This window comes from Bombus fervidus, chromosome 9, assembly GCF_041682495.2.
Source record: "Bombus fervidus isolate BK054 chromosome 9, iyBomFerv1, whole genome shotgun sequence".
NCBI lineage: Eukaryota > Metazoa > Arthropoda > Insecta > Hymenoptera > Apidae > Bombus > Bombus fervidus.
The window spans coordinates 6,565,245-6,582,432 of record NC_091525.1 but is presented as its reverse complement, the minus strand read 5'-3'; the positions used below and the strand labels follow the sequence as shown (position 1 = coordinate 6,582,432).

The 17,188-nt window shown below is 36.0% G+C and overlaps 2 protein-coding genes across 2 annotated transcripts; both read left to right on the top strand.

The window, feature by feature from the left end:
* The first annotated feature begins 21 nt into the window (after nucleotides 1-21).
* LOC139991101 (uncharacterized) lies at nucleotides 22-11,030 on the top strand. Its single transcript, XM_072010914.1, has 14 exons — nucleotides 22-965; nucleotides 1,838-2,312; nucleotides 2,612-2,842; nucleotides 2,944-3,283; nucleotides 3,594-3,671; nucleotides 5,017-5,215; nucleotides 5,402-5,876; nucleotides 6,191-6,421; nucleotides 6,518-6,855; nucleotides 7,086-7,245; nucleotides 8,524-8,693; nucleotides 9,037-9,511; nucleotides 10,266-10,496; nucleotides 10,598-11,030. The coding sequence occupies exons 1-14, from the start codon at nucleotides 783-785 to the stop codon at nucleotides 10,936-10,938; spliced, it is 3,927 nt and encodes a 1,308-aa protein (XP_071867015.1). The 5' UTR covers nucleotides 22-782; the 3' UTR covers nucleotides 10,939-11,030.
* Nucleotides 11,031-14,128: 3,098 nt separating this feature from the next.
* LOC139990726 (odorant receptor 4-like) lies at nucleotides 14,129-17,096 on the top strand. Its single transcript, XM_072010198.1, has 4 exons — nucleotides 14,129-14,927; nucleotides 15,403-15,877; nucleotides 16,348-16,578; nucleotides 16,680-17,096. The coding sequence occupies exons 1-4, from the start codon at nucleotides 14,790-14,792 to the stop codon at nucleotides 17,018-17,020; spliced, it is 1,185 nt and encodes a 394-aa protein (XP_071866299.1). The 5' UTR covers nucleotides 14,129-14,789; the 3' UTR covers nucleotides 17,021-17,096.
* Nucleotides 17,097-17,188: the final 92 nt, after the last annotated feature.

Here is a 17,188-nt window from a genome sequence, read left to right as displayed (position 1 = left end):
AGAATATCAGCTTTCTATATGAGTGTTCTGAAAGTAATGATGAACACGTGAAAACCATTTGAGCATGAAAGGTACGTATTCTCTTCACCACCCACGGTACATCCCACGTACAGGAAAAGTGATGCGACGAGGAAGAGCAACGAAATATTCTCTTACGTAAGACTCAAACTTTCATAAACGTACCTGCACACGAAGCATGCTGTAACATATCACACGTAAGTATACAATAAATTGGATCAGTGTATACACATAAATAAGAAATTTTCCAGAGTGTAATTTTCGGTCACGATCGCACCATTTGCTTGCGTTGAAAGTAATCGATTGCAATTTAGACGACTCAGTTCTTCCACTTTTCTTATAAGAAACGGTACCCTCTTACTATAAGAAAATTGATCTTTGTTCTTTACATTTGCTTACGCGTCCTTGAAGCCCTTGCCTAATAGTTTCCGATGAAAGATAAGTATCTTATGAAAACATAGATCAATTTTCGAAGCGAATGTATAGATCGTATAGTAACAACCTGCTATGAAAGTTGAATATTCTTTGAAAACACGTAGTAATTTTCAAGACGAATGTCACTGGATAACAGAAGCAACGTATTAGATATTAATCATGCAGAAACATGACAATAAAGTATTTACCTAAAACGTAATCCCCACTAGAATTTTCTTGCGGATGCGCCTACTGAACGATAGATAATTGGGCGATTACAGTAGAATAAAAGATAAACCGAAACATGGAAACACAATTCGTAAGCATGTGGGAAGAAAGAGAGGGTACATATGCACGATTACGCGAAATTACTTGTCGATCTTCGTGTTGTGAGCATGAAGGCGACGTTGAATAAAGATTTCGCTTACGCGATGACTCCGATGAAGATCCTGTCGTGGCCTGTTGGAACCTGGCCTCTTCAAGACTACAATATTTTTTCCGCTATGCGTGTCATAATCACGAGTTTTCTGTTGGTATGAAATTTTTGCTATTCTGTTTCGATGTTAACATATATGTATACTCGGACACAAGAATTAAGTGAACAAATAAGTGGAACTTGTCTTAGTGATATGTATTTAAATTTTATTTGTTATACACTGGTGTACAAAATTGAAGCAAGTACTCAATTTTCACCGAAAAGTTGCTGACATTAAAAGTGTTATAAAGTCATAGCAATCATTCTATACTTATTTTAAATAAAAAGACCACTATTTTCAGAATCTTCCGGAATTTTTCCCACAGAGTTTCCTGTATCATGTGGTAGCACGAGGAAGCGCAGCTGCTATCTTGTTTCGAATGTATTTCAAATTCAACAAATTCTACAGACGTTAACAAATTTTGTTTAGAGTTAAAATGACATAATTTACCCGATAATTTGTGCGATGTTTTATTGAACTTTGAGTATGCAGCAGGCATTATAATAATAACGCAAGCTACTCCTCGTGGGGATTGCACAGTCGAATATTAAGTGTTCCTTTAATTTTGCATACCAGTGGATATTATTATAGTACAAAAATTATTTAATAGATAATTGAAATAGTTGAACATTTTTGTATAAACAAGATGTACTTATAGAAACTACATTGATACCAATTTCAACTACCTGCCCATATACTTTAGTCCGAACATGATAGGGAATCTCCCAAAAAAATTCGCAATCCGCACGACTCTTTGTAAATTTTATTATTACTGCACATTACTTGCGTTTTTCTTCAGAAACAAATGATTTATTTCAATAAATTTGATTATGGCAAGGAAAATGTGTAAACAATAGTGAATTAAAAAGGAAATTAAAATGTGGTGGTAGGTGAAATTGGCGCGGTTAAAATTTGTCATTTTTTTACAGCTACTAATGCTAACGATCGTGCAGTCGGAGATGTATTTAGACAGCAACGACGCAGAGAAAAATCTCGACGCATTAGTAATATTATCCTGCGGTATTCTGGCGGTGTCAAAGGTCATTCGTTTTCGTATTCGACCGGCTGGTCTTATCTCGAACTTCACCTCGGCGGTTGAGGATTATAACAAATTGTATGACCAAGAGAAAAGCGTGATCCTGCGAAGACACGCTTACATGGGCAGAGTGGCAGGTATTGGTGTGGTACTTTTCGCATATTTCAGCGCAACTCTCTTCATGTCTGTGCCAATGCTCGCTGCGGATGAAGTGAAAGATGTAGTTAACGTAACGGAAGATAATATTCCGGAATATCCTATACCATCCGAAAAAGTAATGGCACTTATAAAAATGCCGGATAATTTATACTTCATTGTTTTTATCGTGGAGTACTTGATGTTATTATTAACGAGCAATGGAAATCTAGGTATTGTATCATCGTGATTTACGAATTACTCATTGCCAGTAGCCATGCGAATCAATTCCACAATTTGACAAGTGAAAGAGAACGATAAGTAGCGGCAACATGTGTTGCATATACTTTGAAATTACAATCTTCAGCTTTGTATTATCTGCTGTTGATTTTCAATTATTCATTTTGAACAAAGAAAGTAAGTACTTGAAAGAAAATGGAATTGATGAGTTTCGGTTCAAAGAGACACGAATACCAATACATGTCGAAAGTAGCAATAGTATCTTGATTATTTATTTTTCAATATGAATTAGGTAGCGATTCGTTATTCTTTGGTATTATTTTTCACCTGTGTGGTCAAGTGGAAATTCTGAGGCTAGACTTCAGAAGATTGAGCAACGACAACGAAAGAACAATGGAACATTTCATCGTACTATCCAAGAGGCATGTTTACTTATTGAATCTAGCCAAAATGTTGAACGAGACGATCAGCTCTATCTTGGCTGTGCAACTATTCACGAGTTGTATAGTTATTTGTACAAGCGGTGAACATTCTTACATCACTTAATAAAATGACGCGAAGCACAATGGCATAAGTTTATTTAAATATGATTAATGTATTATGATGATTTGCATCTGTTTTTAGGACTTCAATTTATTATTGCTCTGAGCATTGGAAACATCGTCATGACGATAAAAACGTTTATAGTACTAAGCACTCTGTTAGTGCAATTATTTGCATACAGCTACGTGGGCGAATATTTAAAGCGTCAAATGGAAGGCATCGGTGATTCGGTGTATTTCAGCAGCTGGTACGACATACCGAAAAGTGTGGCAAAAGATATTATTTATGTTATTATGAGAACTCAAGAGCCAGTTTTCCTGAAGGCTGGAAAATTTTTTATTGTTAATATGGAAACGTACATGAGTATTATAAAAACTTCTATGTCGTATCTCTCAGTTCTACGGGTAATGGTAACTGCTTGAAGACTTGTATAATGTAGAAATCTAGGATGTTATGTTAATCTAATAAAGCACAATAAAATATTTAGTATTATTAAAATATTTAGTGATTCAATATTCATTTCAAATGCTCAAAATCAAATTGATCGGGTGTGCGCATCAGATTAATAAGTTCAATAAGCTGTCGTTAATAATTCGTGCGACGGCCAACAGATGATGCACTCAGGAAACATTTAAATATACAAGTGTTCGGCTACGCGTGTCAGTAATTTTAAGGGTAATTCCTGAAACCCAAATAAAACGACAATCAACAATAAAAATTTTCATTTTCAGCTTAATCTTTTACTTATTGACATTTAAAAAATGGCCAAAAATCCCTGCACAAGAACAAACCTCCTTACAAGAGCGAAAGTAGGTCAGCCTAAGCAACGGGGTACACAGGGATCCTTCAAAATCGAACGATATATGGGCAGCAGTTTACCTCGTACAATTCATGGAGTAAAATTATGACATTTGAAGACGTAAACCATTCTGCACGACGTTTTGTAAGAGAAATCATAGATTAAACATTACTGTCTACTCATTAACATCCACAACAGCTCCATGAAATTTTCGAATAGAGAGGATTAATGTTTCCTCTAAACCTTTGCCTCCATAAATAATCAATAAATAATAGCATGTAATTGATATTTACACAAACTTTACGCACGCACCACGATCGTCACCGTCGGGTGTCCACAAAAAAATCAATCGTACATTGAATGGCGTCGTCCTGATGATGACGTTGCTCATACATCTGTACCTTTACACTTATGCAAGCGACTCTGTCGAACCTCGAGCCGGAGAAATCGTGCAAGCTGTCTGAATCTACTCTGGTATTAGCCTTGAAGACATTTAGCAAGATACTCACAATGAATCGTAGGAACTTGTCATGCCACGTGACAAAAGGGAAATTCTTCTCGATGAATATGTTCACTTTCAAAGAAATACGACATACACTAGACTTCTTATTTGTCCGTTTTGAAAGTAACGCGAAGCATATAGAGACCATTTGTTCGCGAGTGCTATGTACTCCTTTCGCCATCCGCGGCGCATTGCTAGTGTAGCAAAGGCAATATTACCGTAATTCGATGAGAAAGAGCGAAATTTCCTCTAATGTACAACTTAAACTTCCATAAACATACCTACGTACGAAGCATGCTATAATCTATTAAACATAAATACGCAATGGTTTGGACCATTGTATGCGAATAAATAAGAAATTTTCCAAAGTGCAATTTCGAGAACGCCCATCACGACCGCACCATTTGCTGCGAAAATAATCGGTTGCAATTTAGACGATTCGGTTCTTCCACTTTTCTTATAAGAAAGGGTAGCTTGTTACTATAAGAAAATGATCTTTGTTCTTTACATTTGCTTACATAACGTTGAAACTCTAGTTTCCGATGAAAAGTGAATATCCTACGAAAACACAGATCAATTTTCGAAGCGTATGTATAGTGTAACAACTTACTATGGAAGTTGAATATTCTTTGAAAACACGGACTAATTTGCAACACGAATGGCGCTGGACTGCAGACACCGCGTATTAGTTATTAATCGTGTAGAAGCATGACAATAATATATTTATCGACGATGTAAACCCCCACCGGAATTTTCTTGAAAATGTGCTTACTGTACGGTAGATAATTGAGCGATTATGGTGGAATAAAAGAAAAGCCGAAAAATAAAAATACAATTCGTAAGCATAAAGAAGAAAGGAAAGGGTATGTATTCACGATTGCGTGGAATTACTTGTCGATCTTCATCTTGTGAGGATGAAGGCGACGTCGAGTAAAGATTTCGCTTACGCGATGACTCCGTTCAAGATCCTATCATGGCCTGTTGGTACCTGGCCTCTTCAACACTATGATATCTTTTCCGCTATACGCGCCATAATCACGAGTTTTCTTTTGGTATGAAACTCATATCATTTTGTTTGGAAGTTAACGTGTATGTGTACTGAGGAACAAAAATTGAGTGGACAAATAAGTGAAACTAGTCCTAGTGATATATATTTAAATTTTATTTATTATACACCGACATGCAAAATTTCTGAATAGCTGAAATTGACGTGTTTAAAAATTCTTATTCTTTTATAGCTACTAATGATAACGATCGTGCAATCAGAGATGTATTTAGACAGCAGCGACGCTGAGAAGAATCTAGACGCTGTAGTAATACTAACTTGCGGCTATTTGGCAGTGTCAAAGGTCCTGCAGTTTCGTATTCACCCTGCTGGCCTTATAGCAAATTTTACCTCGGCGGTTAAGGATTATAACAATTTGAATGACCAAGAAAAACGAGTGATAGTACGAAGACATGCTTACATGGGCAGAGTAGCAGGTATCAGTGGGGTACTTTTCGCATATTTCAGCGCAACTCTCTTCACAACTCTGCCAATGCTGGCTGCAGAAGAAATCAATGATATAGTTAACGTAACGGAAGAAAGTATTCCGGAATACCCTATACCTTCCGAAAAAGTAGTGGCACTTGTAAAAATACCGGAAAATTTATACTTCATTGTTTTTATCGTAGAGTACTTGATGTTGCTATTAACGAGCAATGGAAATCTAGGTAATGAATCATCGTGTCATATGAATTACTCGTTGTCAGAAGCCATGCCAATCAATTCCACAACTTAAAAAGTAAAAGAGAATGATAAATAGGAGCATCATTTGTTGCATATACTTTGAAATTACAATGCACAGCCTTACTCTCTGTTAGTAAAATATTGAATAATATATTGAATTATATTGAATAATTATTCATTTTGAACTATGATGGCATGCAACTTCATACCCTCTGGAATTCATCAGTTTGGCTTCTGAGACGCTAAAATACTATTATTGCTCAAAGATCTAATTTATTTATTTTTAAATATGAATTAGGAAACGATTCCTTGTTTTTCGGTATCACTTTTCATCTGTGCGGTCAGGTAGAAATTTTGAAACTTGATTTCAAAAGACTAAGAAACGAAAACGAAAGAACAAAGGAACATTTCAGTGTATTAACCAGGAGGCATGTTTACTTACTGAACCTAGCCAAAATGCTGGACGAGACAATCAGTTCTATCTTGGCTGTGCAACTATTCACGAGTTGTGTACTTATTTGTACAAGCGGTGAACATTCTCACATCACTTGATAAAATGACATTAAATGACATAAATTTATCTAAATACAATGAACGTGTTGGAATGATTTATACCTATTTTCAGGACTACAATTCATTATCGCTCTGAGTGTTGGAAACATCGTCATGACGATAAAAACGTTTTTAGTACTGAGCACTCTATTGGTGCAATTATTTGCATACAGCTACGTGGGCGATTATTTAAAGCGTCAAATGGAAGGCATCGGCGACTCGATATATTCCTGTAGTTGGTACGATATACCGAATAGTGTAGCAAAAGATATTATTTATGTTATTATGAGAACTCAAGATCCAGTTTACCTGAAGGCTGGAAAATTTTTTATTGTTAATATGGAAACGTACATGAGTATTATGAAAACTTCTATGTCGTACCTATCAGTTCTACGGGTAATGATAAGTACTTGAGGCCTTGTATAATATAGAAATGGAGGGGGTATATTTATCTAATAAAGCTCAACAAGATATATAATATTATACTTTTGGTGACTAAATATTTATTACAAATACTCAAAATCAAATTGATCGAATGTGCGTAATCGATGGTCTCAGTAGTCTGTTATAGTCAATAATTCGTGAAATGACCGAAAACATTTGAAATACATGTATATGTACAATACATGTATATGTACAAGTGCCAATGTACATCATTATTACATTGTTACGAAGCCCTTCATTTGCCAAGGCAATTGAGTTTTGAAGCTACAAGTGCCAATGTAATAATGATGTACATTGGCACTTGTAGCTTCAAAACTCAATCGCTTTGGCAAATGAAGGGCTTCGTAACCGATAAGTGTAAGTCAGCCGTTCGTTTCTACTTACGCGTTATTGAATCTTTCAGTCGACGGAAGACTTCATTCAGCAATTAAAAAATTTTAAATCTCAATAACGCACTGGTATAGATCAATAAAATTAATATGAAAAATCGAAAATTTGTTGCTTGTTCTATTAAAGGGTAAAATGAAAACTTTCTCTAAATTGTATGAAATAAAATTCATATAAAAGCGGGCTCAGATGCAATTGATCTATTGGCTTGATCACCAAACGAAGTTTCGTGTTCCTGAGCTGCCTGGGCATCAAAGACAACATAGGTGCAGTGGAAAATGCAGTTCTGATGGTGAAGTGACTCACAGAGCTGTACCTCTAGGTCTACTCAGATAAATCGCACAGCTATCAATCTCGATGACATGTAGCAGACGATCTGAAACTAATAACGAACATCAAAAGTTGATCGTACCACGCAACAGCTTTTGAAAAACATATTCGCTTCCAAAGAAACACTGTCGACACCAGCCCTTTACTTGTCCGTTTTGAAAGTAATGCGGGACACGTGAAAAGCATTTGATCGCGAGTGCTATGTATTCCTTTGGCGACTCCCGATATATCCCGCGTGTAACAAAGGCGGAATTACTGTTACTCGACGAGGAAGTACAACGAAACTCTCTTACGTACGACTCAAACCTTTACAAACATACCTATGCACGAAGCATGCTATAATTTATTACAAATGAGCATATAGCGGTTTGCATTAGTGTGTACGAATATACATGGCATTTTGTAGAATACAATTTCGAAAGATACCGGTCACGATCGCACCATTTGCTTGCGTTGGAAATAATCGATAGCAATTTAGACGTTTCAGTTCTTCCACTTTCAGTATAGGATAGAGTATTTTCCTGCTATAAGAAAATAGATCTTAGGTCTTTGCGCTTACTTAGATATCGTTGCAACTGATAGTTTCCGATGAATATCTTTCGTATCAGATCAATTTTCAAAGCGAGTGTACAGTTTAATAACTGATTATGAAAATTGAATATTCTTTGAAAACACAATCTAATTTTTAGAGTAAATGGCGCACGACGACAGAAACCATCATATAGAAGTATGGTAATAAAATATTTATCTAAAAAGTAACCGCTCCACCGGAATTTTCTTGGAAATGTGTAGTAGATGTAGATAACCTAGTGGACGATAGATAATTGAGCGATTACAGTTGAATAAGACATAAAACGAGAAATAAAAATACACAATTTGTTACTGTGTAGGAAGAAAGAAACGGAACGTATTCATGATTACGTGAAATTGTTTGTCTACATTTTGTGAGGATGAAGGCATCGCGCAGTGAAGATTTTGCTTACGCGATGACTCCGTTGAAGATCCTGTCGTGGCCTGTTGGTACCTGGCCTCTTCAAGATTACAATATCTTCTCTGCTGCGCGTGCGATAATCGCAATTTCACTTTTGGTATAAAACTTTCCTCGTTCTGTTTCGAAGTTAACATGTATGCTATATACTCGGGAACAAAAATAAATTGTCAAATAAGTGAAACTAGCTCTATTGTTATATATTTAAATTTTACGTGTTATACATCATTATAATACGTTAATTATTTAGTAAAATATTGAAATTGTGATTTACATTTTTGCATAAACAAGCCATAGTTAGCGAAAATACGTTGATACTTATATCCACCATTTATCTACATACTTTTGTCCAAACGTCTAAAAACGATGCTTCTAGAAGTCACTTTTAGTTAATTTCACAATTTTGTTATTACAGCACATTAAAAAATATCGTCCTTTTCTAGCTATTAATGTTAACCATCCTGCATATTGAAATGTATTTGGATAGCAGCGATGCGGAGAAAAATCTAGACGGTCTAGCATTAATTACTTGCGGTATTTTGACGCTATCAAAGGTCATCAGTTTTCGTATTCGGCCGGGTGGCATTATTTCGAATTTTACCTCGGCGGTTAAGGATTATGACGAACTGAAAGATCAAGATAAACGAGTGATAGTGCGAAGACACGCTTACATGGCCAGAGTGGCGTGTGCCAGTGTGATATCTTTCGCGTATTTCACCTCGACCATTATGATGACTCTGCCTATGCTGGTTGGGGAAGAAGAGGAAGATATTGTTAACGTGACAGAAGAAAGTACACCGGGCTACCCTATACCTTCCGAGTATGTAATGGCAATTATACAATTGCCGAACAGTTTATATTTCATTGTTTTTATCGTCGAGTACTTGATGCTGATATTCCTGAGTACTGGAAATCTAGGTAATGAACCATCTTGTTATACGAATCAGTCGCTGTCAGTCAGAAGCCATGCTAATCAACTCCATAAATTGAGATGTAGAGATGAATGATAAGTACGAGCATAATTTGACGAAAGGTAATTTGCAATTACAATTCCTTTGCATATGGCCATAGAAAAAGAAAGTATTGGACGATAATTTCAACGGACACATGATCTGAAATAAGTAATTTTTCCATAAGTGATTGTGTGACAAAAATAGAATGATCAACCTCATTTTCTGATGAAAATGCTGTTGGTATGCGATGTCTTTTTTTATCTATATTGATCCGTTACAATAACCTCTTAAAACTTGATGCGTGAACTTTATGCCACTTCACTCATACATATAGACATGACACATTAGAGCAAATCAAAGTATACTGTGAAAAAATTTTACTATTGGACTTGTACCTCGTGTGTACGTAGTGTGTGTTTGGCATGTGATTAATATTCATTTAATGTACGTTCAAAATATTGTTTAAAACGATCAACCACGAAAGTAGTGTTTAAAACGATTAAAACGATAAATGAGTAACTTTAAAAACGATTGTTACACTATCCGCCCTGTAATTTTTGTAATTAAAATGTAGAACATCGACTATTCGTTTTGAGCGATGATATTAAAAATTTGAAGCAGAATGGAATTGATTAGTCTGGGATCTGAATGACCCAAATACCAATACATGCTCATAGTAGGTCAAAACATTCATTTCTTTATATTGAAATATGAATTAGGGAGCGATTCGTTGTTCTTTGGTATCATTTTTCACCTGTGCGGTCAGGTAGAGATTCTGAGGCTTGAGTTCAATAGATTGAACAACGAGAACGAAAAAGCAATGGAACATTTCATCTCATTAACCAAGAGGCATATTTACTTGCTGAAGTTAGCCAAAATGTTGAGTGAGGCGATAAGTTCTATCTTGGCTATGCAACTATTTTCGAGTTGTATACTTATTTCTACAAGCGGTGAATATTGTTGCATCACTTAATCAAATAACGCGAAGCACAATGGCATAAGTTTATTTAAATACGATTAATGTATTATGATGATTTGCATCTATTTTTAGGACTTCAATTTATTATCGCTCTGAAAGTTGGAAACATCGTCATGACAATAAAGACATTCATAGTATCAAGCACGCTACTGCTGCAATTATTTGTATACAGCTACGTGGGCGAATACTTAAAACGTCAGATGGAAGCCGTCGGTAACTCGGTGTATTTCTGTAGCTGGTACAACATACCGAAATGTGTGGCAAAAGATATTATTTATATCATTATGAGAGGTCAAGATCCAGTTTTCCTAAGGGCTGGAAAATTCTTTGTTGTTAATATGGAAACATACATGAGTATTATAAAAACTTCTATGTCGTATCTCTCAGTTCTACGGGTAATGGTAAATGCTTGAGGCCTTGTATAATATAGAAATCTAGGAAGTTATGTTAATCTAATAAAGAACAATAAATTTTTAGTATTATTAAAATATTTGGTGATTCAGTATTCATTTCAAATACTCAAAATCAAATTGATTTTCAATCAAATCAAATTGAATTCGTACAATGACCGACAGATGATACAACAGTGTCGTTTATGTATTGTATCACCACGCGTTGAAAATGTTTGAAATATATGTATACGTAAATGGGCATTTAAATAGATGGTATATAAATACAAATTTAATTTTGGTAATTAATGTAAGTTTGTTTGGTGACGTATTGAAATTAAATTCTGTTTGCCTGTAAAAACTGGTATATATTATTTGTTCGCGTTCTACCTCCATATTTTTCATATCAATATGGAATTGGCTATTGAACATATTCTCAATCACAAAACACTATGTTTGGAATCTCTTGGAGTGTTAGTAGATTAGAAAGGTATCACTGGTCTTGGAACGAATAATTTAGAAGAAAATTGAAATCGCTTAGCTGGCCAGGATTAAGCAGAACGAGAATTTGAAAATCTTATCGCGTCTAGCGATGGGACATGTTACTTATTCCATGAATTGATAGTATCTGTATAAACGGTCCGTGTTTCCAGGCGCTGCACAGCGGAAACCGTTTAATTAGCGGGTGAAGAAAGTTGAGAGACGAAATTTATATAAAGAAAAAATGCACAGTATATTCTAATTTCGTTATGGCACAATGGCATACGGAGAGAACAACGTCCTCTGCGCGTTAAAGGCAGATATTGCAATAAATGTACGTGTACATACTTACAAACTTGAAAACACGCCGACATTTCGAATACTGCTACGCCTCGATATCTGTCGGGTCAAGTAAGCATCGATGCCACACTAACGAGAGACAATCAGATGGAGACACGCACGACACCTTAGTCCACAACAACACCCAGCAGCTTGTTCTGTTCAACTGAACGTAAACTCAAAATTTGCTGCAGCGCAGCGTCGGCAATTCGACCTCAGCAGTAAACATTCCGTGATGTGTTCGTACCATTTGCTACAAATTTTAAATTGCAAGTTCTGAACACAGAACACCGGCGTTCCATTCACACTGGCTGATACGTGGAAAGGAAGTCCGAAAGGCCAACTGCTCGTGTCTGTCTCACGAAATCGTTACAGCTGTACACGGCGGTTATTTGTACGGTGGTTTTCTGTGCGGTTTATGTTCGTAATTCTTTGGTTTGAGGCGCGTACGTAGCGTGGATACGAAAGGCGGTTTGATTTCCGTACCAAGTCGGTTACAAATTCCCGTCTACGTACCGTGTTTCGCTTGACAGATGCTTGATCTACGTATACTCAGTGCTGCTGTCGGGATCGCTTCCAGACATACAATGACGGCATCGTGGATCGCATTCAATTCTCTCGATTAGTATCCAGTGGGGATCGATGAGCACGCATCTTTACGTAGTGGGGCCTCGCTCATCACCCACTCCGCCGCCGATTCTTCAGGAGGATCACGCGAATTGGAGAGCTAACATGGTAAAAAAGCTGTTACGATTACATCATACTACCACTATTCGATGAATCTGCGTATGTAACTGATATGATTTTAAGCTGATGTTCCAATATTTATGACTAGACTACGGATTTTTATCCAATTTCATGTTTCTGAGAATGTAATGAAAAGAGTAAAATCTCGATAGAAAATAATTTTCCTACCAAGTATTGTGGAAAACGCTACGCTATGAGCATATCGTGCATTTTTTGAAATTGCAAGTATCCTGTGCAATTTTTCACTTTCAAACAAATCCACAGTCTGCTTATGACTCTATACATACATAAATACATATGTATTTCAGGATAGAAATTTCGAATGTATGTATATTTTGGTATATTTGTAATGTAGAAGTACATCGTATAAGAGAAATATAAAAATTTGAAGAAAAGATTACTTTTTCGCGTAAAACGATTCCTAATTTTTTAACTGTGGTGTGCCTTACTCTGTTTAGATGTTCAAAAACTCGACAAATTCATCGGTGAACTTAAACGGTCCTTAGAATGTGAACGATTATTTTCTGGCAAATTACTGCGTATTGGTAATGCAGGCAAAGCACACATTCGTTAACACGATAGCTCGTTGTGCTAACGATGAATTATTCTTCAGCTTAACGATGGAACTCTGTCGCCAAGTCGTGGTTCTCAATATAAATTTTACCAAGTTGGAGTTCATGGAATTCGGTTGTAAAAAAAAGCTTCGATTTGTCGAGAAACGACACTACCAGCCCGCGGTACTGGCCAATGATCTCGTGCAGACCTTCAATAAGACGGTCCTGGAACAGTTGTTACTAATGAGTGCCTTGCCAATTTGCATCGAAGGTAAAAATACGTTTTTAAGTAATTTATATGCTCGTCTTACTTATATTTCTCATTTTTTTTTTTTTTTTTTTTGCAATGTGAAATTTATATGGTTATGTATGATAATTCAGTTCACTATTAACACTAGAAATGTTGACGATCAAGATATAACACTTGTACCAAGCAAATGAAAATGTTAGATACACGAAAACGAACATAATTCAAAGGACAAACTTCTATTCATATATTATATAGAAAGTTGAAGAATTTGCAAAGAGTTAAGTGAGTGTGTATTTATAGTGAGTATGAAGTGAAATTCATATAAAAATATGTTTACGTATAAACGATGTATTACCTTGATTACCAAAGCAGATTTTTTGCTGCTTGTCTGTCTGAGCACGAGAGACAACGTCAGCAGTGCATTGAAAGGCGTCGTCCTGATGATGACGTTGCTCATACGGCTGTATCTTCACCCTTACACAAGCGACACAGCCGAGACTCGATCAGGAGAGATCGCACAAACCGTCTGCAATTCGCCGTGGTATCAACCTCGAGAGGACATTTAGCAAGGTACTCACAATGAATCGTGGAAACTTGCCACACCAAGTGACAGAAGGGAAATTCTTTTCGATGAATATGTTCACTTTCAAAGAAATACGGCAGACACCAGACTTCTTATTTGTCCGTTTTGAAAGTAATGCGAGTCATACGAAGACCATTTGATCGGAAGTACTATGTATTCCTTTCGACATTCTCGGTGCTAGTATAGCACAGGCACTATTACTGTAATTCGATGAGGAAGAACAAAGTTTTCTTTAACCCATGACTCAACATTCATAAACATACTTGCGCACGAAGCTTGCTATAATTTACTACACATGAGTGTGCAACGGCTCGGATCAGTATGTGTGAATAAATAAGAAATTTTCCAGAGTGCACTTTTAAGACGAACTGATTACAATCGTCCCATCGTTTGAGTTGAAAGTAATCGATTGCAATTTACTCGTTTCAGTTCTTCTACTTCCCTTATAAAAAAGGGTATTTTCTTGTTATAAGAAAATAGATCTTCGTTTTTTCCGTTCCTTTACATATCGCTGGAACCCTATTCTGATATTTAGCTGTGAAAGTTGAATAGTCTTTGACAATACAGACCAATTTTCAATACGCATGATCTTTTTAAGAATTTATCACATAAGTTGGATATTATCTATAAATACAGATCAATTTTTAAAACGGGTGGTGCTGCTCGACGGAAACCGTGGTGTTACCCGTACAGAAGCATAACAATAAAGTATTCACCTATGAAGTAACTCCCCTCTCCAACTACAATTTTCTTGGAAATGTAACAGAAGTGGTAACTTACTGAACGGTGGATAATAGAGCAATTACAATAGAATAAAAGATAAACCGAGAAATAGAAACACAATTCGTAAACATGTGGGAAGAAGGAAAGGGAAGATACTCACGATTGCGTGGAGTTATTTGTCAATCTTCGCCCAGTCAGGATGAAAACGTCGACGAGTAAAGACTTCGCTTACGCGATGACTCCGTTGAAGATCTTGTCGTGGCCTGTAGGTACCTGGCCTCTTCAAGACTACAATATCTTTTCCGCTATACGTGCCACAATAGCGACTTTTTTTTTGGTATGAAACTCATACTATTATTCACAGTTAACACGTGTGTTATCCACAAGCATGTGTGGACAAATAAATGAAACCAGTTCTAGGGTTATATGAATTTAAATTTTATATATCATAGTGTACACATAGATTATTTAAAAAATAATTGAAATATTTTTATTTTTACCGTCTGTCGACTGACATTTCTCCGAACGTGTTAAATGAACTTCCTAAAAGATCCGCATTGATTGGCATCAGTCTTTGTGCTCATTATTGTTCTTTTTCCTTAGAAATAAATATTTCTATAAATTAGGATTAGATCATTTTAGAGAAATTTAGGGCAAAGAAATTGTGTAAACAATAGAGAATTCAAGGATAGATTGAAATAGCCAATGTTTTCAACTTCATTGACCTTTTTATCTTACAATTTGTGCACTTAATCAATATGGTTTCCTAACAGCTGGATTTGGCGCGTTTAAAGATTGTTGTTTTTTTGTAGCTGTTAATGGTAACGGTCGTGCAATCGGAGATGTACTTAGATAACAGCGATGCCGAGAAAAATCTGGACGGTCTAGTACTTATTACCTGCGGCAGTTTGGCAGCGTCAAAGATTATACGGTTTCGTATTCGGCCTGCTGCCCTTATCTCAAATTTTACGTCCGCGGTTGAGGATTATAACGAATTGCGGGACGAAGAGAAACGAGCGATAATGCGAAAACACGCTTATATGGCGAGAATGGCCAGTGCCATTGTGATATCTTTCGCGTATTTCAGCTCGATTCTTTTCATAACTGTGCCTATGCTGGCTGAAGAGGAAGAGAAAGATATAGTTAACGTAACGGAGGAAAGTACAACGGACTATCCTCTACCTTCCGAAAATGTAATAGCAGTTATAAAAATGCCGGATAATTTGTATTTCATTATTTTTATCGTCGAGTACTTGATGCTGATATTCTTGAGTACTGGAAATTTAGGTAATGAATCGTCCTGTCATACGAATCAGTCACTATCAGAAACCACGCTAGTTAAATCCATAAATTGAAATATAGCGATGAATGATAAGTAGAACATCATTTGTTAAAATGTACTTAGCCATTACAATTGTTTTGCTTTTGACGATCGAAAGAGAAAGCATTAGACGAAACTCGATTAACTTAGAGGGGCACGTAATCTGAAATTAATACTTTCTTTCTATGCTACTACTACGAAAGTAGTGTTTAAAACGATTAAAATGATAAACGAATAACTCTAAAAACGACTGTTACTTTCCGCCCTATAATTTTTGTAGTTAAAATGTAGAACATCAACTATTCGTTTTGAGCGATGATATTAAAAATTTGAAGCAGAATGGAATTGATTAGTCTGGGATCTGAATGGCCCAAATACCAATACATGCTCATAGTAGGTCAAAACATTCATTTATTTATATTGAAATATGAATTAGGGAGCGATTCGTTGTTCTTTGGTATCATTTTTCACCTGTGCGGTCAGGTAGAGATTCTGAGGCTTGAGTTCAATAGGTTGAACAACGAGAACGAAAAAGCAATGGAACATTTCATCTCATTAACCAAGAGGCATATTTACTTGCTGAAGTTAGCCAAAATGCTGAGCGAGACCATCAGCTCTATCTTGGTTGTGCAACTATTCACGAGTTGTATACTTATTTGTACAAGCGGTAAACATTCTTACCTCACTCGATAAAATAATGCGAAGCACAATGGCATAAGTTTATTTAAATTTAATTAATTTATTATGATAATTTGCATCTGTTTTTAGGACTTCAATTTATTATCGCTCTTAGCGTTGGAAACATCGTTATGACGATAAAGTCATTTATAGTGTCGAGCACGCTACTACTGCAATTATTTGCATATAGCTACGTGGGCGAATATTTAAGGCGTCAGATGGAAGCCGTCGGTAACTCGGTGTATTTCTGTAGCTGGTACGATATACCGAAATGTGTGGCAAAAGAAATTATTTATGTCATTATGCGAGCTCAAGATCCAGTTTTCTTGAAGGCTGGAAAATTCTTCGTAGTCAATATGGAAACATATATGAGTATTATAAAAACTTCTATGTCGTATCTTTCAGTTCTTCGAGTGATGGTAACTACTTGAGATCTTGTGTAATATATATGTAATTCTACGAAGCTATATTATTATAACAAAGCAGAATAAAGTATTTAATATTATATTTTTGGTGATTCAATATTCATTTTAAATTCTCGAAATCAAATTGATCGAGTATGCGCAGTAAATCGTTTCAGTGGTTATTTATAATCAATA